This window comes from Corvus cornix, unplaced genomic scaffold (assembly GCF_000738735.6).
Source record: "Corvus cornix cornix isolate S_Up_H32 unplaced genomic scaffold, ASM73873v5 scaffold2, whole genome shotgun sequence".
Lineage (NCBI taxonomy): Eukaryota > Metazoa > Chordata > Aves > Passeriformes > Corvidae > Corvus > Corvus cornix.
In genome coordinates, this window is record NW_024108687.1 from 65140 (window position 1) to 89975 (window position 24836).

The 24836-nt window shown below is 67.4% G+C and overlaps 5 protein-coding genes across 6 annotated transcripts; 3 read left to right on the plus strand and 2 right to left on the minus strand.

Moving 5' to 3' along the window:
• Positions 1-1529: 1529 nt before the first annotated feature.
• Positions 1530-8725, plus strand: CCDC22 (coiled-coil domain containing 22). The gene is given in 19 exon segments (XM_039572533.1): positions 1530-1794; positions 1797-1813; positions 1977-2109; positions 2201-2307; positions 2398-2464; positions 2715-2878; positions 3093-3170; positions 3172-3303; positions 4221-4292; positions 4377-4495; positions 4894-4909; positions 4968-5087; positions 5854-5970; positions 6598-6699; positions 7222-7329; positions 7587-7682; positions 7936-7995; positions 8120-8194; positions 8448-8725. Coding segments are annotated over 19 exon segments (1962 nt in total). The 3' UTR covers positions 8562-8725.
• FOXP3 (forkhead box P3) lies at positions 8680-15324 on the minus strand. Its single transcript, XM_039572536.1, has 11 exons — positions 15017-15324; positions 12648-12729; positions 12458-12548; positions 12244-12361; positions 12086-12161; positions 11539-11607; positions 11311-11443; positions 11158-11222; positions 10127-10228; positions 9003-9124; positions 8680-8871 (listed from the first exon to the last, which is right to left on the minus strand). Exons 3-11 carry the CDS (start codon positions 12483-12485, stop codon positions 8832-8834), a joined length of 753 nt encoding a protein of 250 aa, XP_039428470.1. The 5' UTR covers positions 12486-12548; positions 12648-12729; positions 15017-15324; the 3' UTR covers positions 8680-8831.
• A 1307-nt stretch (positions 15325-16631) lies between these two features.
• On the plus strand, positions 16632-18175 carry LOC120412189 (proline-rich receptor-like protein kinase PERK4). The gene is made up of 4 exons (XM_039572522.1): positions 16632-16859; positions 17123-17172; positions 17294-17346; positions 17469-18175. Exons 1-4 carry the CDS (start codon positions 16840-16842, stop codon positions 17877-17879), a joined length of 534 nt encoding a protein of 177 aa, XP_039428456.1. The 5' UTR covers positions 16632-16839; the 3' UTR covers positions 17880-18175.
• Positions 18176-19912: 1737 nt separating this feature from the next.
• Positions 19913-22949, plus strand: LOC120412187. The gene is made up of 7 exons (XM_039572519.1): positions 19913-21463; positions 21547-21624; positions 21699-21810; positions 21912-22057; positions 22132-22208; positions 22309-22382; positions 22522-22949. Exons 1-7 carry the CDS (start codon positions 19937-19939, stop codon positions 22602-22604), a joined length of 2097 nt encoding a protein of 698 aa, XP_039428453.1. The 5' UTR covers positions 19913-19936; the 3' UTR covers positions 22605-22949.
• On the minus strand, positions 22849-24590 carry LOC120412188 (U8 snoRNA-decapping enzyme-like). 2 transcript variants are annotated; one of them, XM_039572521.1, is made up of 3 exons: positions 24390-24590; positions 24102-24307; positions 22849-23238 (listed from the first exon to the last, which is right to left on the minus strand). In XM_039572521.1, exons 1-3 carry the CDS (start codon positions 24573-24575, stop codon positions 22947-22949), a joined length of 684 nt encoding a protein of 227 aa, XP_039428455.1. In that variant the 5' UTR covers positions 24576-24590; the 3' UTR covers positions 22849-22946. The 2 variants fall into 2 exon arrangements, with proteins under 2 accessions (XP_039428455.1, XP_039428454.1); XM_039572520.1 differs by having other exon boundaries at positions 22921-23238; positions 24023-24307.
• Positions 24591-24836: the final 246 nt, after the last annotated feature.

Here is a 24836-nt window from a genome sequence, read left to right on the forward strand (position 1 = left end):
GAAGGCTGCTGCCGTGCCGCCCGCTGGTGCCTGAATAAACACAGCACTGTCTAATGAATCGTGCCACAACCGGGCCAGGAGACACTTCAGAGACAGTCAGAGAAGTGGGTATTTGCTTTATTCGGCGCGCCGGCTGTGTGGGGATCGCTCCTCCAAACACACACACCTGGTGCTCTCCACAACACAGTATTATGGGCTAAATTATGAATATTCGTCACATACCTTGGGACAGGTGTCGTTATACAAATTATTTATCGGAAGTCATTAGCATATGGGCCACGCATGCGCTGTGTGTCCTGGTGGTCGCGCTGAGGAAGGCCTCTCCTCTTCCTCAGGGGTCTTTTCTGATGAAGGCCAGTAGTCATCCTCTCATGAACTTTTCACCTTTCTCCCTGGGCATGCGTAGTCCTTTGAGGAATGATTCAGCGGTCTCGGAGATGATCCTTGTCCCCTCTATCTTGACAAGATTAGGGTGAATTCGGCTTCTTAGGCTTTGTAATTAACATCTTCTGTCTGAACTAACATTTGCTGTCTCCTAATAGTTAACTTGTGCTTACATGAGTTAGTTATTGACTGCCCCTTCTTCACTAATTGTAATTAGTTAGAGGGCCTTTGTCCGTGGATATCGGGATTTAATGAACCAGCCCCATGCCCGCCATCTTCCCGTCCCTCGTGGCCCCGCAATTTCCCGCCACACGCCGCCGCCTACAACTCCCGTCATGCTCCGCTACTGCCGCCTTCATCTCCCGTGATGCTCTGCCACGACCGCCTACAACTCCCGTCATGTCCCGCGGCTCCATCACGGCTGCCTACAACTCCCATCGTGCCACGCGCTCGGCGCTCCTCCCCCTTCCCTCACGTGACCGGCGGCCGCGCGCTGGGTGCGGGAGCCCCCGGTCCCCCCAAATCCCCCCCGCGCCCCTCCCGTAGAGTTTGGGGACCCCCCGACCCCCCCCAACCATGGAGGAGGTGGACAAGATCCTGATCCACCTCCCTGCGCCAGGCGGGACGTGAGTGGGGGGGGGGGAACGGGAGGATTTGGGTGGGGGAGCCCGACCGCGGGGATTGGGGGGTCAGGTGGGGGGATCTGGAGGTCGGGGGAACGTGGGGGGGTCTCTGGGGGACACTAAGGAGCTTTGGGGAGTCTGGAGAGGGGGAGGGCACAGAAGGGTGGAGGGACACCCCGATGGAGGTTTGGGGGGTCACCGGGGGGACCCCGAGGATTTTGGGTGGGGGTACCCTGGGGAGGTTGTGGGGGTCCCTGGGGGAACATCCTGAGGATTTGGGAGCTGTGGGCGCGTGACTGGGTATTTGGGGGTCCCTGAGGGGCGGTTGGGGGAGATCACAGGGCAGACCCTGAGCACTTTTGAGGGGGTAATTTTGGGGGACACAGGCAGTTTTTGGGAGTCTGGGGGAAGACTGAGGATGGGGCTGACCCCGGGGTTGGGGGGGGCACCCTGAGGGTTTGGGCTATGGGGGTGCTGTGCCCCACAGGAAGGGGGAGGGCTGTCAGGATTTGGGGGGATGTGATGATTTGGGGGTCCCCACGGCCGTGGCCCCGCAGCGAGGAGGCTGTCAGGGTTTGGGGTGCTCGGGGAGGGGTCCCCACGGCCGTGCCCCCTCCCCCCCATCCCAGGGCGGTGCCCCCCGAGGTGCAGAGCGTGCGGGACCTGACCCCCGAGCTGGTGGTGGAGGCGGCCGTGCGGTGCCTCCGGGCCGTGCGCCCCGCGCTGGGAGCCCCCCTGAGCCCCCTGCTGCCCCCCGGCATCTCCGCACGTTTCCGGCTCGCCTCCGACCTGCCGCGGCTTGCCAGGTAGCCCCGAACCCCGCGGCACCCCAAAGCTGGGGGGGCCCCTCGCTGCGATTCGTGGCGGCTTTGTGGTACCAAGCCTCGGTACCCACCCCAGAGCATCGGATCTTGGAAGGGGGGACCCCAACAATTTTGGGGTGCCCCCCAATGGCTTCCCTTCCCGCAGGAGCTGGGATTTGGGGGGGACGTGGGGTACCAGACGTTCCTGTACAGCTCCGAACACGACACGCGGCGCCTGCTCCTGTTCCTCGTGGAGAAGCTGCCGCGGGACGAGGGCGAGCGCGGGGCCGAGCCCCCCGGTACGGGCCTGGGGGGGTCCCCTGGGCTGCTGGGGAGCCCCGTAGGGGAGATCGTGAGGGGCCTGACCCCCTTCGTTGTCCCCCTCCCCAGGGAAATCGGGGGCGCTGCTCCGAGCCATCGGCGCCCAGATCCGGGAGCAGCTGGGGACCCCCTGGGTGCCCCCCGTGTGCCGCACGGCCCGGCTGCAGCGGCTGCAGGTGAACCGGGGGGTCCGGCACCCCCCGAGCTGGGGGGGGCTCCCCTTTTAGTTTAGGGGGGCAATTAACCCGTTAATTAACCCTTCCTAGGGCACAAGTCACCTCCAGCCTTTCGCTGCCTGTCCCCTGGTGCTGCCCCAAAGTGGGGGATCCCCAGGTAAGAGCCGGGGGGGGGGATTTGGGGTGGTGGGGGGGTCATTGTTGCCCCAAATTTGGGGATCTCTATGTAAACTTTGGGGGCTCACCCTGAGGGTTTGGGGTATGGAGGTGCTGTGCCCCACAGGAAGGGGGGTGTCAGGATTTGGGGGGGGTGGGGGTGTGATGATTCGAGGGTAATACCAGGGGGGTTGGGGGGTTTTAGGTTTGTTTTAGGGAGGGTTTCTGCTCACCCCCTGCTGTCCCCGCAGAGCTGCAGGAGTATTTTGGGGGGGCCGCCCCCCCGGTGCCAGCACAGCCCCCCCTTTCCTCGCAGACCCCCCCAGCCCTGCTGGAGACCCACACGGCCCAGCTCAGCGCCCACCACGACTGGGAGGCTGAGTGGGGGGGCTCCGGCCTGGCCTCCCGCCTGCCCCCCAGGTGAGACCCTCGGGCGGGGCTGGGGGTCCCCAGGCCTTGGGGAGGGGGTCCCTGGGCCCCCTTTCTTCTTACTCCCAGGAGTCCAAGGGAGGGCCCCCTCTCTGTAGCATGGGGGGGGCTGTTTTGGGGGTCACCTGGGGGGGCTGTTGGGATGTTTGGGGGCTGTTTTGGGGGTCCCTGCGGGTCTCACCCCCCGTTTTTCTCCCCCTCCCCAGGAATACTTGGGGCAAAAGCGGCTCCGGGCGCGGCTCCGGGCACTGGAGCCCCTGCGCCAGGCCTGCCCCCCCTGCCCCCAGGGACCGTCCCGGGGCCCCCCTGGACCCTGCCTGGCTCCAGGAGGCTTTTGGGGCTGGGGGGGCCGGGGGGGCCCTGCCCAAGGGGTCCCGCTTCACCCGCACCCAGCACCTGACCCACGAACAGGTGGGGGCTACAATGGGGGAGGGCGAGATGGGGGATGGTTTTGGGGGGATGGGGGTTGGTTTTGGGGTGTTGGGAGCCTGCTGGAGGGTTGAGGATTGTTTTGGGGGGAGTGGAGGTTGGATTTGGGGGGCTGTGGGTTGTTTTGGGGGGTCTAGAGGTTGGATTGGGGGGTCTGGAGGTTGGATTTGGGGGGCTGTGGGTTGTTTTGGGGGGCTGTGGGTTGGTTTTGGGGGGCTGTGGGTTGTTTGGGGGGACTGGAGGTTGGATTTGGGGGCTGTGGGTTGTTTTGGGGGGCTGTGGGTTGTTTTGGGGGTTCTAGAGGTTGGATTTGGGGGGCTGTGGGTTGTTTTGGGGGCTTTTGGTTGGACTTGGGGGGCTGTGGGTTAGTTTGGGGGCTGTGGGTTGTTTGGGGGGGGTCTGGAGGTTGGATTTGGGGCTGTGGTTGTTTGGGGGGCTGTGGGTTGTTTGGGGGGTCTGGAGGTTGGATTTGGGGGCTGTGGGCTGTTTTGGGGGAGCTGTAGGTTGGATTTGAGGGGCTGTGGGTTGTTTTGGGGGGCTGTGGGTTGGATTTGGGGGCTGTGGGCTGTTTTGGGGGGCTGTGGGTTGGATTTGAGGGGCTGTGGGTTGTTTGGGGGGTCTGGAGGTTGGATTTGGGGGCTGTGGGTTGTTTGGGGGGCTGTGGGTTGTTTTGGGGGCTGTGGGTTGGATTTTGGGGGGCTGTGAGTTGTTTGGGGGGCTGTGGGTTGGATTTGAGGGGCTGTGGGTTGTTTGGGGGGTCTGGAGGTTGGATTTGGGGGCTGTGGGCTGTTTTGGGGGGCTGTGGGTTGGATTTGGGGGCTGTGGGCTGTTTTGGGGGGGCTGTGGGTTGGTTCAGACCCTCCCAGGCTCTGACCCGCTCCGGGGGTCTCATCCTGCAGGACCCCCAAGTGCTGCTGCAGCAGCTCCAGGCGGCTGCCGAGACCCTGCAGCCCCCAAAGGGCCCCGAGGAGGTGAGAGGGGGTGTCGGTCACTCTGGGCCCCCCGGTGGCTCCGTGTGGTCGCTCTGGGCCCCCCACGGCCACGTTGCCCCCCAGGAGCCCGGGTCACGCCAGGCCAGCGAGGAGGCCGCGCTGGAGGAGACCCTGGCCCGGCTGGAGGCTGAAATCGAGGGTGCCGGGGGAGATTTCGGGCAGCCCAGCTCAGCCTCACCCAGGTGAGTGCTGGGGAGGGGTCCAGGGGGGCACTGGGGGGTTTTGGGGTGCCCTGACCGACCCCCCGTGCCCAGGTGGTGGTGTGGCAGGACTGGGGGGGCACTGGGGGGTTTTGGTGTGCCCAGGTGGTGATGTGGCAGGGTCGGGGGGCACAGGGGGTTTTGGGGTGTCCTGACTGACCCCCCGTGCCCAGGCGGTGATGTGGCAGGGTCGGGGGGCACAGGGGGGTTTTGGGGTGCCCTGACCAACGCTCCCCTCGTGCCCAGGCAGAGGCTGAGGTGCAGCAGGGCTGGGGGCTCTGGGGGGGCGCAGGGGGGTTTTGGGGTGCCCAGGCGGTGGTGTGGCAGGGTCGGGGGGCACAGGGGGTTTTGGGGTGACCTGACTGACCCCCCGTGCCCAGGCGGTGGTGTGGCAGGGTCGGGGGGCACAGGGGGGTTTTGGGGTGCCCTGACCAATGCCCCCCTCCATGCCCAGGCAGAGGCCGAGGTGCAGCAGGGCCGGGGGGCTCTGGGGGGGCGCGAGGACGCCCTGCGGGTCAAGGCCAGGGCGCTGGAGCTGCTCCCGGACGCCCAAAACAACATGGCCAAGCTGCAGGTGAGGGGCTGGGGGGGCTGGGGGCAGTTTGGGGGGCACAGCAGATGTGGGGAGGGGTTTGGGGGGGCAGTTTGGGGTATAGGATGGCACCAGTGGGGGGCAGGTGAAGCAGGGTGGTTTGGGGGTCACAGCAGGTGGGGGGGGGCAGTTGGGGGTGTAGAACAGCCCCAGGGGGGGGAGCAGTTTTGGGGGGCTTCATGGGGGGGGGGTCAGTTCATGGGGGCTGTGGGGTTGTTTGGGGTCACAGTGTGGGGAGGGGGCTTGGGGGGGCAGGTAAGGGGGGTTTGGGCAGTTTGGGGGTGCAGTCAGGGGGTTTGGGGGGCACTCCGGGGGTGTCAGCATTTGGGGGGTCAGTGTGGGGGGTTTGGGCAGTTTGGGGGTGCAGTCAGGGAGTTTGGGGGGCACTGTGGGGGTGTCAGCATTTGGGGGGTCAGTGTGGGGGGTTCGGGCAGTTGGGGGGGCAGTCAGGGAGTTTGGGGGGCACTGTGGGGGTGTCAGCGTTTGGGGGTCAGTGTGGGGGGTTCGGGCAGTTTGGGGGTGCAGTCAGGGAGTTTGGGGGGCACTGTGGGGGTGTCAGCGTTTGGGGGTCAGTGTGGGGGGTTCGGGCAGTTTGGGGGTGCAGTCAGGGGATTTTGGGGGGCACTCCGGGGGTGTCAGCGTTTGGGGGTCAGTGTGGGGGGTTCGGGCAGTTTGGGGGTGCAGTCAGGGGATTTTGGGGGGCACTCCGGGGGTGTCAGCGTTTGGGGGGCCCTGGCACTGCCCGCAGCTGGTGGTGGAGTCCAGCAGCCGCCGCATCGTCAGCCTGGCCGGGCAGTGGGAGCGGCACCGGGGGCCCCTCCTGGCCGAGTTCCGGCACCTCCGCGCCCTGCGCGACTCCGCGCAGGTAACGGGGCCCCTCCTCGCGGGTTTGGGGTCCCCGGGGGTCGGGAATTGGTTTTCCCATGGGTTTGGGGTGCCCGCATTCTCAAATGGGGGGTTGGGGTTCCTTCCCTGCGAGTTTGGGAGGTCTTGGGTTCTTCCCCAGTGGATTCAGGGGTCCCCCGGTAGTTTTTGAGGTTCCCGGGGTCCCTTCCCCATGGGTTTGGGGGTCCCCAGGTCCCTCCCTGGTCGATTTTGGCGTCCCTGGGCCCTCTGAGATCCCTTCTCAGTGTGTTTGGGGTGCGTGGTTTCCCCCAAAAGTGGGGTGCCTGCAATCCATTTCCTGTGGGTTTTGGGGTCCCCAGGTCTCCTTGGTAGGTTTGAGGGTCCCTCGGGGTTTTGGAGCCTCTTCCCAGTAGGTTTTGGGGTCCCTAGAGTCCATTCCCTGTGGCTTTTGGGGTCCCCAGATCTTTCCCTCGTCAGTTTTGGGGTCCCTGGGGGCTCTGGGCTCCCCTCCCTGATGGTTTTGGGGCCCTGGAGTGCGTTCGCAGCGATTCTGGGGGCTCCAGTTCCCCCTCCTGGCTGGGTTTTGGGGATTCCCTGTCCCCCCCGGACTCGTGGTGATTTTGGGGCCCCCCCCGTCCCCCCCCAGCGGGAGTCATCGCGGCGCCTGGCAGAGACGCAGGCGCTGCTCCAGCGCAGCCGCGCAGCCGCCGAGGAGGCGCGACGGAAAGAGACCCTGCACGCCCAGCTGGTGGGACTGGGGGCACTGGGGGCTTCGGGGGCTCGCTGGCGGGGCCCTTGAGGTGCTTTGGGGGGGCTCAGGGGTCACTGGGACGCACCCTGAGGGTCCTAGGGGGGCTCAGGGGTCACTGGAAAGGTTTGGAGGGTCACTGGGGGCACCTTGGCACATGGGGGGGGGGGGGCTCAGGGGTCACTGGAGGAACATGGGGTGTTTTGGGGTCACTGGGAGGGCCCTTGAGGTGTTCTGGGGGGGCTCAGAGGGCCTTGGGGAGTCACTGAGTTGCTTGGGAGGTTCCTGGGAGGGACCTTGAGGCATTTTGGGGGGGCTCAGGAGGAACTGGGGGATCCCTGGGGCTTTTGGGGGTCCCTTGAGGTGTTTTGGGGCTCAGCAGGGTTGTGGGGTCACTGAGGGAGACCTTGAGGTATTGTGAGGGTGCTCGGGAGGAGGGGGTGGGGTTTAGGGGCGCTTTGGGGGCGTTTTGGGGTGCCCAGGGGAGTTTGGGGGTGTCAGGCCCCCCGCTGACCCCCGCAGGTGGCGGAGCTCGAGGCGCTGCCCCGCGACGTCTCCCGCGCCGTTTACACCCAGCGCATCCTGGAGATCGTGGGCAACATCCGCAAGCAGAAGGAGGAGATCGGGAAGGTGGGGGCTGGGGGGGCACTTTTGGGGGGCTCTGACGGTTTGGGGGGGCCCCAACTCTTGTGGGGGGGGGGCAGGGGGAGAGTTTTGGGGTCCCTTAGGCAGCCTGGAGGAGTTTGGGGGATGGCCTTGAGGTGTTCGGTCTTATTTGAGGTTTTGGGGGGGAGCTGGGGGCTGTGGGGGGCTGCGTGCACCCCCAAAGCGGGGAGGGGTTTTGGGGGGTCGTGTTCCCTCCCCCTCCCAGGCCTGACCCCCCCCAGATCCTGGAGGACACGCGGGTGCTGCAGAAGGAGATCAACGCCCTGGTGGGGAAGCTGGAGAGGACCTTCAGCGTGACCGACGAGCTGCTCTTCAAGGTGGGGGGGCCGGGGGGGGCACCTCGGGGTGCAGGGAGCCCCAAAAGGGGGGATCACAGTGGGATTTTGGGGGGCCTGTGGCTGGGGGTGCATTCAGTGGTATCCCCCTGTATGGGATATCCCCCCCAAAGGGACAGGGGGGTGGGGTGCTGGGATCCCCCCCAAACTGTCGCATGTGCCCCATGTGCCACCCAAACTGTCCCTGTGCCCCCCAAACTGTCCCTGTGCCCCCCCAAACTGTCCCCTTCCCCAGGACGCCAAGCGGGACGAGGTGGTGAGAAAAGCCTACAAGTACCTGGCAGCTCTGCACGAGGTAACGGGGCCTGGGGGGCTCCAGGGGGGCCCAGGTGGAACTGGGAGGGTCCCTGGGGGAGGAGGGGGGACTGGAATTTGGGGGGGGGGGGGGTGCCCTACAAACCCCTCTTGTTGCCCCCCAGAACTGTGCCCAGCTGATCCGGACCATCGAGGACACGGGGACCATCCAGAGGGAGATCCGGGACCTGGAGGAGCAGGTGGGGTTTTGGGGGGCTCGGTTTGGGGGGGGCAGCATGGATTTGGGGGGGCAGGGTGTCTTTTGGGGGGGCAGGATGGATTTCGGGTGCCTCTGGAGACCCCCCCCAGCTCTATTTGGGTATTAACTGACCACTCCCATCTCCTTTTTGTGCCCCCAATTCTTTGTACCCCTCCCTGACTCTTTCCTCCTGATTTTTAACCCCATCAATTTTTTCCCCCCATTTTGCCCCCCCCAATTCTGTGCCCCCCCAGATCGAGGGAGAGACGAGTGCCAAGCTCCCGGCCAGCCTGGAGCGGATCCTCAGCGACTGCCGGGCGCTGCGGGAGGAGAACGCGCTGCTGGCCGCTCGTGCCCGCCACGCCTGACCCCAAACCGGGGGGGGGATCCGCACCCCAAAATCCGCCGGGGGGGCTCTGCCGCCCCCCCCGCACACAGCGGGGTGTGGGGGTGCCCGTGTAGCCCCCCAAAACGCACCCGCAGTGGGAGGGGGGACAGTTCCTTTATGGTTTCAATAAATCCCGGTGCAGTTCGGGGCTGTTCGTGGTGCTCTTGGGGGGTGGATTTGGGGGTGGCGTGTTCCTCCTGGGAGGGGGGGTCTTGGGGGCACCCCCTCTCCGTGGTTTTGGGGTCCCCCCTCAGCTCCGGGGGGGCAGAAAGTACTTGAGGTCACAGTCCCTGTGGAGGTCAGAGGGGCATCCCGGGGTTATCACGGGTGTTTTGAGGGGGGGGGGGGGGTTTATGCACCCCCCGCGTTTTTGGGGTGCCCGGGAGGGTTTTGGGGTGGCCGGGGCGGGGTTTAGGGGTACCTGGGGTAGCGCTGGCCCCGCTTGCGCCGGAACTCGGCCTCGTCCACGGTCCAGACGGCGCCGCGCGCGGCCTCCACCCGCACGAAGCACTTGTGCAGGCTCAGGTTGTGGCGCACGGCGTTCTGGGGGGGGGGGGAGGAGACCCCAAAATCGGGGTGGGACCCCGGAATTGGGGGGCTGGACATCCCCCCCTCACATTCCCTGAGGGATTTCAGGGGGGTCTGGGGAGGGTTTAGGGATTTTGAGGGGGTTCGGGGGGGTCTCTGAGGTGTCATGGGTGGGGGGATGATTGGAGAGGTACTGGGAGAATTTGGGGTCCCCCCGTTTTTGGGGAGTGGGGGTGTTGGGAGGGGGGGTCCGGGGCAGCATTGGGGTCTCAGGGGGAAGGTTTGGGGGTCCCACCTGTGGATGGTAACATTTTGGGGTGCTGGGAGGGGCTGGGGGTCCCCAATGGTGGTGATGGAGAGTGGGGGGTCTCTGCTGGGGAGGAGTTGGGGTGACCCGCAGGGGGGGTTGGAGAGGGGCCCCAGGAGTTCGTGGAAGCCCCAGGGATGTTTTTTGGGGGGGTGGGGAGGGGACTGGAGATCCCAGGGTCGGTTTTGGGGTGTGGGGGTTGCCAGGGATGTTTGCAAGTTCGGGGGACGGTTGGGGATCCTGAGGGGCTGTTTTGGGGTCCCGGGGTGTGTTTCAGGGTCCCCGGGGGGGGGCTGTTATGGGGTTCCCGGGGGGCATTTGTTTGGGGTCTCAGAGGGTCCTGGGGGGGCTGTTTTAGGGTGCAGGGAACTCTCAGGGTGTTTTTCGGGGTCCCAGGGGGTTCCCGAGCTGTGTCTGGGGGGTCCCGGGGTGTGTTTGGGGTCCGGGGAGGGTTGTTCGGGGGTTTTGGGGGGTTCCCGGGGGTTGTCTGGGGTTCCCGGGGGTGGTTCGGGGTCCCGGGGGTGGTTCTGTGTTCCCGGGGGGGTTGTTTGGAGTTCCCGGGGGTGGTTCGGGGGTCCCGGGGGTGGTTCTGGGTTCCCGGGGGTTGTTTGGGGTTCCCGGGGTGGTTCGGGGGTCCCGGGGGTGTTCCGGGTTCCCGGGGGGCTGTTCGGGGTTCCGGGGTGTGTCTGGGGGGTCCCGGGGGTCCCCACCTTCCAGGTGCGGGTGTTGTGCCGGAAGAAGCCGAACCTGCGGCTGAACCAGTGGTAGATCTCCGCCAGGGGGCGCTGCCGCTGCGGGGACTCCAGGATGGCCTGGGGGGGGCGGGGACATTGGGGGGACATTGGGGACATTGGGGGGACATTGGGGACATTGGGGGGACATTGGGGACATTGGGGGGACATTGGGGGGACATTGGGGGACATTGAGGGGACATTGGGGACATTGGGGCATAGGGGGACATTGGGGGGACATTGGGGGCATGGGGGGACATTGGGGGGACATTGGGGGACATTGGGGGCACGGGGGGACATTGGGGGGACATTGGGAGGACACTGGGGGGGCGGGGACATTGGGGGGACATTGGGGACATTGAGGATATTGGGGACATTGGGGGACATTGGGGGGACATTGAGGGGACATTGGGGGCATGGGGGGATATTGGGGGCATGGGGGGACATTGGGGGGCACATTGGGGGGACATTGGGGGACACGGGGGGACATTGGGGGACATTGGGGGGACATTGGGAGGACATTGGGGGACATTGGGGGACATTGGGGACATTGGGGGACATTGGGGGGCACAGGGCAACACAGGTGACATTGGGGACATTGGCGGGGCACGAGAGGGTTGGGGACAAACTTTTGGGGTGGCTTTGGAGACGGCTGAGGATGGTTTAGGGGGGCACGGCAGCACGTGGGGACACTTTGGGGGGGCTCTGGGGAGGATCTGGGGTACAGGGACACACTTGGGGTCACTGGGGGGAGCATGGCAGGTTTGGGGACACTGTGAGGTGGCCTGGGGGGGGCTATGGGGGACACACATGGGGTGCTGGGGGGCATAGGGTGGGCTTTGGGGACAGTTTGGGGGGGGACATGGAGGGGCTGCAGGATGGCCGGGATGAGGAAATTGGGGAGCAGGGCTATGAGGGGAGAGCTGGGGCGGGGGAGGATACGGGGGTGTCAGGGACACGGGGGGCTCTGGGTGCCCCGGGGGGGTTTGGGGGTTCGGGGGGGCACTGACCCAGCGGATGAGCGTGGCGTAGGTGTAGGGGGGCCGCGCGGTGCTGAGCCGGTAGTACTCCAGTTCTGGGGGGGCCAGGGGCGGTCAGCCGGACCCAGCCCCCTCCCCGGTTATTTGGGGGGACACCCCCGCACCCCCAAACCCGGGGCTCACCTGGGTAGAGCCCCCCGCGCTCCCAGGGGTGCCCCGGGGGGGGCAGCATCATCTCGGGGTCCCCCTCTGCCTCGGGGGCGGCTGCGGGACCCCAAATCGGGGGGAGCCCAGCCTGGCCCTTCCCGGGGGGGCCCTGGAGGGGGGGGGGAGCACACAAGTGAGGGGCTGGCACCGCTGTGGGGGGGCCCAGCCCCCCGCCCCTGTTTTGGGGTGTGTTGCCCCCCTTACCGTGCTGGGGGGGGCCCTCCGGAGGAGCTGCGCCTGCAACAGCCCCAGGCGGTGCCGCTCGCGGGCCAACTGCGGGGGGGGACAGGTTTGGGGGACATGGGGGGGTCACACACGGGGTTTGGGGGACATGGGGGGATGGGGGGGTCACACACGGGGTTTGGGGGACGGGTTTGGGGGGGCGGGGGCGTCGCACACGGGATTTGGGGGCCGGGAGGGGTCACACACAGGATTTGGGGGACATGGGAGAGGCACAGGTTTGGGGACATCATGGTTTTGGGGGGGAAATGGGCCTTGGGAGGGGTGATGGGTTGGGGGGGACAGGTTTGGGGGGCGATGGGCTGGGGGGCACAGGGAGGACACGGTTTGGGGGGGTGTCCCAGATCTGGGGGGGACAGGAGTGGCACAGGTTTGGGGTTGGAGTTGTGTTTTTGTGGGGAGTCCCAGGACACTTGGGGGTCCCGTGGCACTTGGGGGGGTCGGGTCAGGACTTGGGGGGTGTCAGGGTAGGACTGGGGGGGCTCAGGGGGGATTTTGGGGGCCCCCTCACCTGCTGCTCCAGCTCCTGGATCCTCTCCAGCTGCCGCAGGCACTGAGCCACCTCCCCCGGCTCACGGCGGGGGGGCCTGGAGGTGATTTTTGGGGGGTGGGGGGTGAGGACGGGGGTCCGGGATGCCCCCAACCCCTCCTCCCAAAGCCCCCACTCACCTGGGGGGCTGCGCAGCGCCGGGGGGCGGTGGGGGGGGGTCGCTGCCGGCGGGGGCGGGTGAGGGGTCTCTGTCGCGGCCGGGGGGGTCTTTAGGGCCCCATTCCAAACCGGGGAGACCTGGAGGAGTTTTGGGGAGGGGGGGGGGGTTTCCCAAAAGGGAGGACACCCCCCGAAGAGGGGGAGGGCGGGTCTGAGGAGGGGGGGGGTGCTCACCGTGCGCCGGGGGCAGCCGAGTTCGCATCACCAGCACCCCGGGGTGCTGCACGTGCAGGAGGGGGGGGCACGACCCCCCCTCGGGTGGCACCTGTGTGGTTGGGGGGGGGCAGGAGGTGAACCCCCCCTCCTGACGCACCCCCCCCCCCCCCCCCCCCCCCGAATTGGTGGCCCGGGCTCTGCCCCGCACCTGGGTGCGCCGAGGGACCGCCCCGTCCGCGCGGGTCAGCACCGTGGGCCGGTCCTGGGGGCTGCGGGGGGGGCGGCGCTGCCTGGGGGGGGTGGGAGGGGGTGAGACCCCCCCCGACCCTCCCCTGTCCCCCCCCCCGAGCGTGTGACACACGCGTGTGCCAGGCCTGGACACGTGTCCCACGCAGGTCCTGCGTCACCGCGAGTCCCGGAACCCGCGCGGGCGGGGGACAGCAGCCCCCCCCCAGCCCGTCCTGGCCCAGTTACCCCTCCCAGTACTGCCCAGTGCTCCCAGTATGGGCTGGGCCCCCTCCCATCTTCCACTGGCACCTCTCATGCCATCCATCGCCCATCCATCCCAGTCTACCCCAGTCCCTCCCATTGTCATCCCAAGCCTTCCCAGTAAGCACCGAGTCATTTCCAGTTTCTCCCAGTCCTTTCCAGTATCCCCAGTAAGCCGCAGTCCCTCCCAGTCCTTCCCAGCACCCCTCCAGTCTCTCCCTGTAAACTGCAATCCCTCCCAGTCCTTTCCAGTGCTACCCAGTCCCTCCCAGCATCTCCCCAGCCCACCCCAGTGTATTCCCAGCCCATCCCAATCCATCTTTGTTACCCTCCCGCTCCTTCCCAGTTTCCCCCAGTACTTTCCAGCATTCCCCAGTAAGCCAGAGCCCCAGTCCTCCAGTGCCACCCACTCCATCCCAGTCCCCCCAACACCCTCCCAGCCTCCCCATTTTCCCAAGCCGGTGCTCCTCCAGCCCCTCCCGACACTCCCCAGTCCATCCCAGTCCATCCCAGTTCCCACCAACTCCTCCCGACACTCCCCAGTCCATCCCAGTCCCCACCCAGTGCCTTGCACTGCTCCCAGTTTCCCTCCCAGTCCCCACCAGAGCCCTCCCAGTCCCACCCAGCATCAATCCTGTGCTCCCTCAGCCCCATCCAGCATCACGCCAGTGCCCTCCAGTGTGCTCCCAGTGCCTCCCAGTGCCCCCAGCTCACGGGTCCCGGGCGCCCGCCATGGCTCTGGGTGACACCGGGCGCTTCCACCTCCGATTTATAGACGGGAAACCACAGCCCTGAGTCACAGCGGGGGTGGGGGGCCGAGGTGGCCCCCCCAGACCCAAACAGGTGCCCTAAGACGGCCAGGGTGCAGCCACCCCAAAATGCAGAGAAATGCCCCAAAACAGCTGAGAAATGCCCTGAAACGTGTGGGATGAAATGGCTCCAAATGTGAAGAAACGGCACAAATTGTGAGGGTAGGGACACCCCAAAGTCATCACGGCAAGACACCCCAAAACGCAGGGAAATGCCTGGGCATTTTGGGCAGAAACACCCCAAACTGGCCAGAGATACTGGGAAATGCCTCAAAACAGCTGGGCACAGACACCCCGAAATGACCAGCGAGAAACTCCTCAAAACCTGCAGAAATGCCCCAAAAATGGGTGGATGGCGACACCCTGAACTGGCTGGGCAGAGACACCCCAAAATGCAGAGAAATGCCCCCAAATGACCAGGCACAGACACCCCAAACCAGCCAGGCTGAGATGTCCCCAAACACCAAGAAATGCCCCAAAACAACAGAGCAGAAACATCCCAAATGCCCAGACAGAGACACCCCAAAATGAGGAAAAAAGCCCCAAAATAATGGCACGGACATCCCAAAATGGCCAGCGACGTCCCAAAATGAGGCAAAATGCTCAAAAATGGCCAAGGACACCCTAAAATGATGCAGAATGCCCCAAAACAGCCAGGCAGAAACATCCTAAAAATGGCTGTAAAGAGGTAACTCAAAAAGTGGAGAAACGTCCCAAAACAGCTGGGCAGAGACACCCCAAAATGTCGGAACAGAGAGTCCCCAAAATGATGAGAAACACCCTAAAAAGCAGAGATTTGCCCGAAAATGGCCAGGCAGAAACACCCCGAATCGAGATGTGCCAAAATGAGGAGAAATGCCCTGAAGTAACTGGATAGAGACCCCTCAAAATGGCCGGACAGAGAAGCCCCAAAATTCAATAAAACGCCTCAAAACTGCTGGGCAGAGGTACCCCTAAACCAGCCAGGCAGAAACCCCCCAAAACCAACGCCTTGAACCCTTTGGGGGGGGGGGGGTCCCACAAACTGCAGGAGTCTGTCCCCCCCACTCCCCCAAGTCCCATCCCCCCACAAACCCCGCCAAAACTCCTGAAATGCCCCAAAATGACGCTGTTGAAAAAAGCAGCTCAAATGCCCCCTCCGAAAAGCCGGGAAATGGCCCCAAATCGCTCGGGTACCTCTAAATCCCTAAAAACTGCTCAGAAAGGGGAAAAACCTCAGGAAAAGCACCCACCCCCCCCCCCCGCCTCACCCCCCCCAAATTTTGGGGGCTTTTTCCACCTGCAGGCCCTGAGTTTTGCCCTTTTTCCATGCAAGCGGCCCCAAAATCCACTTGGTTAAAGGTCAGTTTTTGACGCTTTCCAGCCCCGAATTGGCCGGGTTTTACCCCAGTGCGGCGCTGGGTGTAGCACCCGGGACCCCTCCCCATTTTCGGGGTGGGGTTGGGAGTTTTTCCACCCCCGGGATTTCCCCAGCTCGAAGAGACCTGAAACTGAGCCCGAGCGGGCAGGAAATAAGGGAGGGGGGTGGGGTGGATTTTTGGAGGGGGGTGGAGCAGAGCCGGTGCCTGGACCCCCCCTCCTCCCATAGGGACCCCCAGCTCACCCCCCGTGCCCACGTGTGCGGCACCAGGCCCCTCGTGCCAAGGTCCTCGCACGCTGCCCCCTCCCCTCGGGCCGGTGTTAGGGCACAGCCCCCCCCCGGACCCCCTCCCTAAACCCGCTCACCGGCCGCACCCCGCGCGCTGCCCGTCCTGACACCCCGCTTTTTATGCCCCCCCCCCCCGTGATGTCAGAGAACCCTCCCACACTTGGGGGGGGTCCTGGGGGCTCCCCCAAATCCTCCACCCCTCCCCCCCCTTTTGCCCCCTCCCCATGGGGGGGGAGCATCAGCACTGCCCCAAACTTGTGGCCGAGGCTCCTTTTTTGGGGGGGTCACGAAGGGAATCCCAGTACCGCTCCCAGGGGTGCAGTCCTGTGGGGAGCTCGGAGGGGGGATCCTCTAATGCCCCCTCAAAGCCTCCACACCCTGGGGACCCCCCAATCTCCAGGACCCCTCAAAAACCCCGTGGGAGACCCAGGTGTTCGGGGGTGCTAATGTCCCCCTCCGACACCCTACTGCACCCCCCCAAGGGGAGCAGATATTGGGGGGACCCCTCTTTGCTCCCCCAGACCCTGGGGACCCATGGGAACACGGGGGGCCCATGAACACCCCCTCCAGACCCCCACCCACTGAGGTCCTCCCGATCTCCAGGACCCCCCTAAGCACCCCCCGGGGGACTCAGGCGTCCTGGGGGACCCTGTTTAACTCTCAGCGCTCTCCAAACGGGTGCAGACACTGCGGGGGGGGAGGGGGGGGGAGACGACGACACTTTGTCCCCCCAGGAGCGGCCCTTTAAGCCCCCCCTTTGTGATCCCCACCCCCCCGGAGGGTCCCCTCAGTCTCCAGGAACCCCCCAAACACCCTTCAGAGAACTCCGGAATGCGGGGGGGGGGGGGCCGCCCTTTCACAGCCCCTCCGCCCGGGACCCTCAACTCGGCCGCCCCCGCCCCGTCCAGCAGGCCCCGCCCCACCCTCAGGCCCCGCCCCCGGCCCGGCCCCGCCCCCGCGCTGCGGCTCCCGGCCCCGCCCCTCCGCCATGGCCCGGGCTCCCGCCTCCGCCCCGGCGCCCCCCCCGTGGCCGGACTCCCGGCGTGCCCCGCGCGGGGGGGGCCCCTCCCAGCCCCCCCCGCGCCCCGGGACCCCCCCCCGGACCCCCGGGACCCCCCCCCCGGCCCCCCATGACCCCTCGTCCGGCGGGACCCCCCTCCCTCCCGCCTCGACCCCGTCCCCCCCCCTCCCGGAGGTCCCCGCGCCCCCGCCGGGGGTCCCCGAGCCCCCCGCCGCCCCCCCGGGGGACCCCGACAGCCCCGCGGCCCCCGGTGTGGGCGGGGGGTCCCGGCGGGTCCTTTTCGCCGACGCTCTGGGGCTGCCCCTGACCCGCCTACGGCAATACCGGCCCTGGGACCCTCGGGGGCGGGGGGGGCCGCCGGGGGGGGCGGGGAGGGACCCCCCGTAGGGGGGAGGGGGGCGCGGTGGGAGAGCCGCCCCCCCCCGGGATCTGGATGAGACCTGGGAAGGGCAGGTAAGAGATGGGGGGGGGGGGGAAATCTGCATGGGGGACCCCCAAAAGTGGGGTCAACCCCCCACCCCCCCGCATGTACCCCCCGAAATTGGGGGGGGGGGGGAGGATGTGGCGCATGTCTGGGTTCCCCCCGGACCCTCGGGCCCCGGATGTGGGTCACCTTCTGGGGGGTTGCAGATGCTGCTCCCCCACCCCTAATTTGGGGGGCGGGGGGGCGACGGGTCCTCTCCGGTGACCCCCCCACACCCGTGTCCCCCCAAAAGGCCACAGGAGGCGGAGGACGTGCAGCCCCCACCCCCCGACCACAGCACAGGTAAGTATTGCCCCCCCACCAACTTTGGGGGTGCACCCCCGAGTACTGGGGCACCCCCCAGTTTTGGGGATCCCCCCCCAAATTTTGGGGGGTCTCTCACCCCCTCCTTTCCCTCCCACAGAGCCTGACCCTGCCCCAACGCCCCCCCCGGATGTGGAGCAGCCCCCGGCACAGGTGAGACAACACCCTGTCTCCCTCAAAACTGGGGTGCCCCCCTCCCGCAAGGAAGGGGGTACCCCAAACCGTGCCTCCCCGAGGACGGGGGTACCCCAAACTGTGCCCCCCCCCCCCACCAGGGCGCTGAGGACGAGGCGGTGGCGCGGGAGCTGGAGCAGCTCTACCTGTCCCACCTGCGCCGGCTGCGGGGGGACCCCGGCGACAGCGACCCCCCCCCGAGAAACGGGGGCCCCCCCTTCCCCGAGCGAGCCCCCAACACCTCTCTGGCCAACGAGATGGCCCTGCGCTACGAGGGTGGGGGGCGGTGCAGCCCCCCGGTGCTGCTGGGGAGGGGGGGGCCGGTGGAGGGGGCGCTGGTGGTGCCGGCGCGGCCCCCCCGGGGGCGGGGGACCAGTTTGGGGGGGGCCCTCAGGGGGTGCGGGGTGGTCTTGGCTTTGGCCGTGCTGGTGCCGGTGGCCTGGGGGGACGGGGGGGGGCCCACGGCCGCGCTGGCCCTGGGGCTCTACCTGGCACTGGCCTGGCTCACGTGAGGGGGGGGGGGAAGCCCCATTGTCACCACCCAAAATCGTCACCTCCCAAATCGTCACAGCCCCCCCCCCCCCCATTTCACCCTTGAAAACGTGGGACACCCCTAAATCACTCGGGGGAGGGGAGGGGGGGGCTGAGTTGTGGCGTGGGGTGATCGAAGGGCACCTCCAAATTGCCCCCCCTCCCCGGGGTGGGGGCACTGTCACTTTGTGGGACCCCCCCCCCCCGACTCATGTGCACCCCCCCACCCCCGGGTTTTGGGGCGCCCCTGTGTACATACAGCCATGGAACGACGGTGTCCCCGAGTTCTTGTCATGGGGGGCACTCTGGGGGGAAGGGGGGGTTAGGGGAGGGTTGTCTGTCTCTGTTTAGGGGGTGGGGGCCCGTTCCCCCCCCTCCCCCCCACGGCGTCGCTGTCGCAGCCGTTTCCTGCCCCCGGGGAAGGTCCCAGCAAAGGTCACGGGGCCCGTGGATGACAAACAGCCCCCCCAGACACCCCGGAGATGGGGCACGCTCATCTTCGGGTGTCATGTCGTGGGCTCCTTGTCGTGACACAAGGGTCTGCGACCCCCGGGGAGCAGCCGGGGGGTCCTGAATGTCCTGGGAGCAGCTGGGGAGGGGCGGTCCTGAGCCCCCTAAGAAGAAGTGGGGAGTGGTCCTAAGGCTCCTTGGAGGCAGCTGAGGGGTCCCGAGTGTCCTGGGAGCAGCTGGAGGGGTCCTGAGCATCCTGGAGGTGGCCAGGAGGGGGTCCCCAGCCCCCGTGAAGCTGCTGAGGGGTTTGTCAGTCCTCAGGGAGGGTCCTCCGTGCCCTGGATCCAGGCAAAAGGGGGTCCTGGCCCCTCGGGTGACATTGGGGTGGTCCCAGCTCCTCAGGACTCACTGTGGGGAGGGTCCTGGCCCCTCGGGTGACATTGGGGTGGTCCCGGCTCCTCAGGACTCACTATGGGGAGTGTTGCAGTCCCCTGGATTTACTGTGTGGAGTTCCAGTCCCTCAGGTGACAGCGGGGGTGTCCCAGACCCTCTGGACTCATTGTGGGGGGCTCCAGTCCTCCCGGGGGGGGGGTCCTGCTCCCCCTGCAGTCTCCGAGCCCTTTGGGTGACAGTGTGGGTGGTGGTCCTGTCCCCTCCTGCCTGCCCCTGCGGTCCCTCAGCCCCTCAGGTGACAGAGAGGGGGGCGGCCCTTCTGAAGTCACTATGAGGGGTCCCAGTCCCTCTGGACTCACTGGTGGGGGAGGTCCCGTCCCCTATGGGGTCCTCCTCCCCTCGCAGTCCCTCAGCTCCTCAAGTGACAGCAGCAGGGTGTGTCCCAGCCCCTCGGGACTCGCTGTGGGGGTATCCTGTCATCTCCGGATGGTCCGCTCTCCCTGTAGTCCCTCAGTCCTTTAGGTGACATCGTGTGGGAGTCACAGTGGGGGGTGTTCCACCTCCACCTCCCCCCACGGTTCCTCAGACCCTCAGGTGACAGCGGGGGGAAGGAGGGGGGCAGCCAGCCCTTCTGAAGTCACTGTGGGAGGGTGCCAGCCCCTCAGGTGATAGTGGGGGGTCCCAGCCCCTCTAGACTCACTGGGAGGGGGAAATCCTGTCCCCTTCAGAGCGGTCCTGCAGTCCCTCAGCCCCTCAGGTAAAAGTGGAGGGGGGGAGCCCTTCTGAAGCCACTGTGGGGGGGTCCCAGTCCCTCAGGTGACAATGTGGGGGGGATGCCATCCCCTCCTGGGGGTTCCGCTCCCCCCGCGGTCCCCCAGCCCCTCATGACGGGAGTGGGGCGTGGCCTCTCCCCTCACGGCGGGGCTCTCGCGCCGCCCGCACGTGCGCTCCTCACGCTGCGCATGCGCGCGGCTCTCCCGCCCCACCCACCGGGCTCCCTAAGCCCGCCAAAGCAGCGCGCGCCCATTGGCTGCCCCTTTCCCGCCCGCCCCGCGGGGCGGGCGGCGCCACGGCAACGGGCCAATGGGCAGCGCGCGAGTGACGAGCGGGTGGGCGGGGCTCCGGCGGCGGCGGCGGCAGCGCGCGCGCTTTTTCGGCCGCTGCTTCGGCCCTGGCGGGCGCCGGAGCCGCCGCCATGAGCGGGGCCGGGGCCGGGGCGGACCGGCCGTCCCCGGCCAAGCTCCGCCGCTTGGACGAGCCCACCGGGACGGGCCCTGCCGCCGCCGTTACCCGCGGAGAGACGGCCCGTTCCCCCACCCCCGCCGGAGGTCGTGGTGAGGGCCGCAGCGCGCGCGCGCGGGGCGACGAGTCCGGGCATGCGCGGGGCGGTGGCGGGGACGCGCGCGCGCCCCCTGGCGGCCGCCCGGAGATCGCGGCTTTGGCCCGGGACGGGCTCGATACCCCCAAGGACGGGCTGGAGACCCCCGGGGAGGGCACGGGGGGGCCGAAGACCACCAGAGAGGCCATGGGCAACCCGGAAACCACCGAGGAGGCCAAGGGCGGCCTGGAGACCACCATCGTCCACTGCTTGGAGCAAGAAAAAGGGAGCCTGGAGACTACCAGAGAGGTCACAGAGGGCCTGGTGACCACCAGTGGGCTCAAGGTGAGCCTGGAGACCACCGGAGAGACAGTAGAGAGCCTGGAGACCACCAACAGGCTCAAGGGGAGCCTACAGACCATCAGCAGGTGCAAAGGGAGCCTGGAGACCACCAGTAGCGACTGCTTGGAGCAGGTAAAAGGGGGTTCAGAGACCACCAGAGAGGTCACAGAGGGCCTGGAGACCACCAGTGAGGCCATGGGGGACCTGGAGATTGCTGTCCCACACTCCTTGGAGCAGAACAAGGGTGTCGTGGAGACTCCCATGGAATCCAAGCGAAGCCTGGAGACCGCCAGAGAGGCCACAGGTGGTCTGGAGACCAGCAGGGAGGTCACAGGGAGCCTCGGGACCACCAACGGGCGCAAGGGGAGCCTGGAGACTGCCGTCACTCGCTGCTTGGAGCAAGGGAGAAGGAGCAAGGGGGGCCTAGAGATCACCACCAAGGTGCTGGGGAGCGTGGAGACTGATGCTTGCCCTGGTGGGGACCTCAAAAGCACCAGCAGGCGCAAGGCAAAGACGCCGGTGAGGCCCAAGGGGAGTGCAGAGACTGCCAGTACCCAGTGCTTGGAGTGGGAGAGAAGTGGGAAGGGGGGCCTGGAGACCACCAGGGAGGACACGGGCAGCCTGGAGACCACCCTCACTGGCCACGTGCAGCAGGACAGAGAGCAGAAGGGGGGTGTGGAGTCCGCCACGGAGCCCGAGGACAGCCTGGAGCCCACCCCCACGGCCTGTGTGGGGCAGAGCCGGGGTGGCCCCGGGCTCCCAGACCTCGTGGGGGTCCCAGAGCCCGCAGGGGTCCCAGTCCCCAAGGAGCACGTGGCCGAGGAGAGCGCGGTGATCTCCCTGGGCGAGGACGAGGACGAGGAAGAGGAGGAGGAGCGGGACGAAGGCCCGGCGCGGTACCTGGCGGCGCTGGAGGCCGTGCAGCTGGAGCTGGAGGCTGTGGAGGAGGAGGCGGCTCGGGCCTTCCGCCGCCTCCGCACCCGGTTCTGCCTCCGCCGCCGGCCCCACCTGCAGCGCCGCAACCGCCTGATCCAGCACATCCCCGGCTTCTGGGTCACCGCCGTATCCTTGGGGGGCTGCAGCCGGGGCGGGGGGCACAGGGGAACACCCAGATCCGTCTTTCCTTGACCCCCCCTCGTCCCCAGTTCCTGAACCACCCGCAGCTCTCGGCCATGATCAGCGACCGCGACGAGGACGCGCTGAGCTACATGACGAGTTTGCAGGTGCCTGGAGGGGGTCTGGGGGGGTGGGCTTGGGGCTGTGTGGCTCCCCCAAGGTAACACAGCTGGGCCCGCAGGTGGAGGAGTTTGGCCAGAGCCGCCCCGGGTGCCGCATCCGCTTCTTCTTCAGCGTCAACCCCTATTTCCAGAACGACGTCGTGGCCAAGGAGTTCGTGCGCGGCCCCTCCGGTGGGTGCTGGGGCAGGGGGGGCCACCCCCTCTTCCTGCAGCCCAAGGAGGTGTTTGGGGGGGTCCAGAGTGACCCCCTCGTGTGTTGTTCCTCCTCCCAGGTCACCTGGTGTCCCACTCGACCCCGATCCGGTGGTGGCAGGGGCAGGACCCCCGGTCCCGCCCCCACAAGGGCCCCCCGGCCCCCCGCAGCTTCTTCGCGTGGTTTGGGGACCACAGTTTCCCTGCGGGGGACCGTGTGGCCGAGGTGAGCCCAGTGCTCCCAGTAACCCCTCCCAGTGCTCCCAGTACCCCCCTGACCCTTCCATCTCTCCCCCCCAGATCATCAAGGAGGAGCTTTGGCCCAACCCGCTGCAGTTTTACCTGCTGGGGGAGGGCGCTGAGGGACCCCCTGACAGGTGAGCTGCACCCCAGGGGAGCTGGGGACACCCCGGGGTCTGGGGGGGGGACCAGGGAGGGAACCCCAAAGCTTTAACCCCTCTTTAACCCCCTCCCCAGTGAGAGTGGCGAGGACTGCGTGGTGATCCTGGATGACGACGAGGATGTGCAGGAGATCCCAGATGATGGGGATGGTGAGTGACACCCCTCCCCCCACCCTGGGGGGGACTCCAAAACTCCTCACCTGAGGAAATTGGGGGCTGGGACCCCCCCCAGAGTCCTCTTGGAAGGGGAGTAGGGGCTGATTTTGTGCCCCCCATGCCCCCCCTCCAGGCAGTGGCGTGGAAGAGGTCCCGACTGAGGAGCCCCCCAACCCCCCCGTGGGACAGAAAGACCCCAACAGGGGCAGAATCTAATTGGAGGGGGGGATTTGGGGGTGCTGCACATCTCCTCCCCCCCCCCCGGCATTGCGGGTAACGAGGGGCTGGGGGCCCCCACCACAGCTCAGGGTGTTTGAAGGCCTTTCACCCCCCCTTCCCCCCAAACCTTTCATGACTCCCCTCCAGGGACCCCCAATCTCCCCAGCTCCAGCACCTGGGGGGTTGGGGGTCCCCCTAAATCCCTCCCCCCCCACCCCCACCACACACAAGGGGAGAAACACAACCATTTCCTGACCATTTTTGTACATTTTGGGTTAAAAACTTGTAAAATTTTCTTTTTTATATCTAAAAATATATTATAATAAAGTTTTAACAGTTTCACAGAGACCTCCCTTGAACCCCAACCCCCCAGGGGATGAGCTCAGGGGGGAGGGTGGATTTCAGGGTGATTTTACTCCACTGGCTCATTCCCCTCCTCACCTGCCGCCGGTGTTGGGGTGAGGGGCTCCCCTGGCTCTGGGGGGGCCCCCGCGGGGTCCCAGGCTGGGGGGGGCTGGACACCGAGGGCTGGGAGGGCCCCCAGGAGCTGCTCCCGAGCATCGCCGGCGAATCGGTTCTGCAGGAACGCCGGGAGCCCCACCCCGAGGGGGACCCGCACCAGGCCCTGCACCTGGGGGGGACAGAGGGAGACCCCCAAAGTGTCGGGGACCCCCGCGAGTGCCCCCCTCAGCCCCACAAAGAGGGGGAGGCACCCAGATCGAGCGCCCCCCCCCCCCGAGTACTGTCTCCCCCTTACACCTCCCAGGTACCGGTACCGCCCTCCCCGTCGGGCACCGGCACCCCCGGCGGAACCGGTCCCCTCCTCAGACACCCCCCGAACCCGCCCCCGGTACCCCCAAAACCCCTCCCAGTGCAAGACTCCGCCTTAGACCCCCTCCCCCTCCCTCCTGCGGTGCCGGTCACCCCCTCCCCCAGTACCGGTTCCCCCAATACCCGTGACCCCACTCCCATTTCGGTGCTCCACGACCCCCCCTCAATTTGATCCCGGTATCTCCCAGACCCCACGGTGCAAGGCTCGCCCTCAACCAACCCCACCGGTCCCAGAGGGGTACCCCCAGCATTGCCGCCCGGTCCCCGTGCCCCCATTTCCCCCGGTCCCGGTGCCCCACCCCCCATTTCCCCCCGGTCCCGGTGTCCCGTCGTCTCCCCCCCCCCATTTCCCCCCGGTCCCGATGGCGCCCCCCACCCAATATCCCCCGGTCCCGCTGCCCCACTCCCCATTTCCCCCCGGTCCCGGTGCCCCCATCCCCCCGTTCCCGGTGCCCCACCCCCCATCCCCCCGGTCCCGGTGCCCCTCCGCCCCCCATTTCCCCCGTTCCCGGTGTCCCCCCCCCCCATTTCCCCCCGGTCCCGGTGTCCCCCCCCGTTTCCCCCGGTCCCGGTGCCCCCCCCACCTCCAGCCCGTGCTCGGGCGCTCTGGCCCCGCCCCTCTCGAGCGCCTCCAGCTCGTCCAATCGCAGCCGCCGCACGTACAGGTGCGTCACGAGTCCTCCGTCACTTCCGGCCCCGCCCCGCGGCCATGCGCGCGCCCCGCGGTGGTGCCGCGGCCGCAGCCGCAGCGCGGCCGCCGCCGGGCCCAGCTCCTCCCGCAGCTCCCGCTCCAGCGCCGCCTCAAGCGGCTCCCCGGGCTCCGCCAGCCCCCCCGGGAACCCGAACCGCCCGTCGAACCGCAGCTGCATCTGCGGGGCCGCGGAAGTTTTCAGCGGCGGGGGAACCCCCCCCCGGGCCTGCTTCGCTCCGCTCCGCCGCCCCCGTACGCACCAGCACGGCATGTCCCGGCGGCGGTGCCCCGGCGGGCAGCGGCGCGTGCAGTAGCACATGGCAGGCGTGGCGCCAGCCCGTTCCCGGCCCCGGTACCGCTGCCCCAGCCCCGCTCCTGTCCCGGCCCAGGCCCAGCGCCTCTGCCCGGCTCAGCAGCGGCGCCTGCTCCTCCCCGCCCTCCCGCATGGCGGCGCCGCAGCTGCGCGTCTCCGCCAATCAGCGGGCGCATCTTGGGGGGGGTGTGGCCCCCACCAATCAGCAGGTGAGGGATCAGCGGAGGCCACGCCCCCCACGTGACACACTCGGCACCACCCAGCGGCAACCAGGGGGCGCGGCCGGGGGCGTGGCCAACCGAAGCCCCGCCCCTTCCCGGCACCCCGCGACTGGGGAGGGGGCGAGACGCCCCCCCCAACCCCCCAAAAAGCCACGAGCACCCCCAGAGCAGGT

Bases quoted from the DNA above. Each gene is read 5' to 3' on its own strand.
- FOXP3 (XM_039572536.1), bottom strand. From the start codon at position 12,485: ATGCGAACTCGGCTGCCCCCGGCGCACG. The intron at 12,162-12,243 runs GTGAGTGGGGGC...AATCACCTCCAG, and splicing joins GGCGCTGCGCAGCCCCCCAG to GCCCCCCCGCCGTGAGCCGG. The intron at 11,608-12,085 runs GTGAGGGGGCCC...CCCCCCCCGCAG, and splicing joins TCCAGGAGCTGGAGCAGCAG to TTGGCCCGCGAGCGGCACCG.
- LOC120412189 (XM_039572522.1), top strand. From the start codon at position 16,840: ATGAGACCTGGGAAGGGCAG. The intron at 16,860-17,122 runs GTAAGAGATGGG...TCCCCCCAAAAG, and splicing joins ATGAGACCTGGGAAGGGCAG to GCCACAGGAGGCGGAGGACG. The intron at 17,173-17,293 runs GTAAGTATTGCC...TCCCTCCCACAG, and splicing joins ACCCCCCGACCACAGCACAG to AGCCTGACCCTGCCCCAACG.
- LOC120412187 (XM_039572519.1), top strand. From the start codon at position 19,937: ATGAGCGGGGCCGGGGCCGGGGCGGACCGGCCGTCCCCGGCCAAGCTC. The intron at 21,625-21,698 runs GTGCCTGGAGGG...CTGGGCCCGCAG, and splicing joins GCTACATGACGAGTTTGCAG to GTGGAGGAGTTTGGCCAGAG. The intron at 21,811-21,911 runs GTGGGTGCTGGG...TCCTCCTCCCAG, and splicing joins GTTCGTGCGCGGCCCCTCCG to GTCACCTGGTGTCCCACTCG.
- LOC120412188 (XM_039572520.1), bottom strand. From the start codon at position 24,575: ATGCGGGAGGGCGGGGAGGAGCAGGCGCCGCTGCTGAGCCGGGCAGAG. The intron at 24,308-24,389 runs GTGCGTACGGGG...GCGGCCCCGCAG, and splicing joins CGCCGGGACATGCCGTGCTG to ATGCAGCTGCGGTTCGACGG. The intron at 23,239-24,022 runs GTGGGGGGGGCA...TGTCCCCCCCAG, and splicing joins CGCCCGAGCACGGGCTGGAG to GTGCAGGGCCTGGTGCGGGT.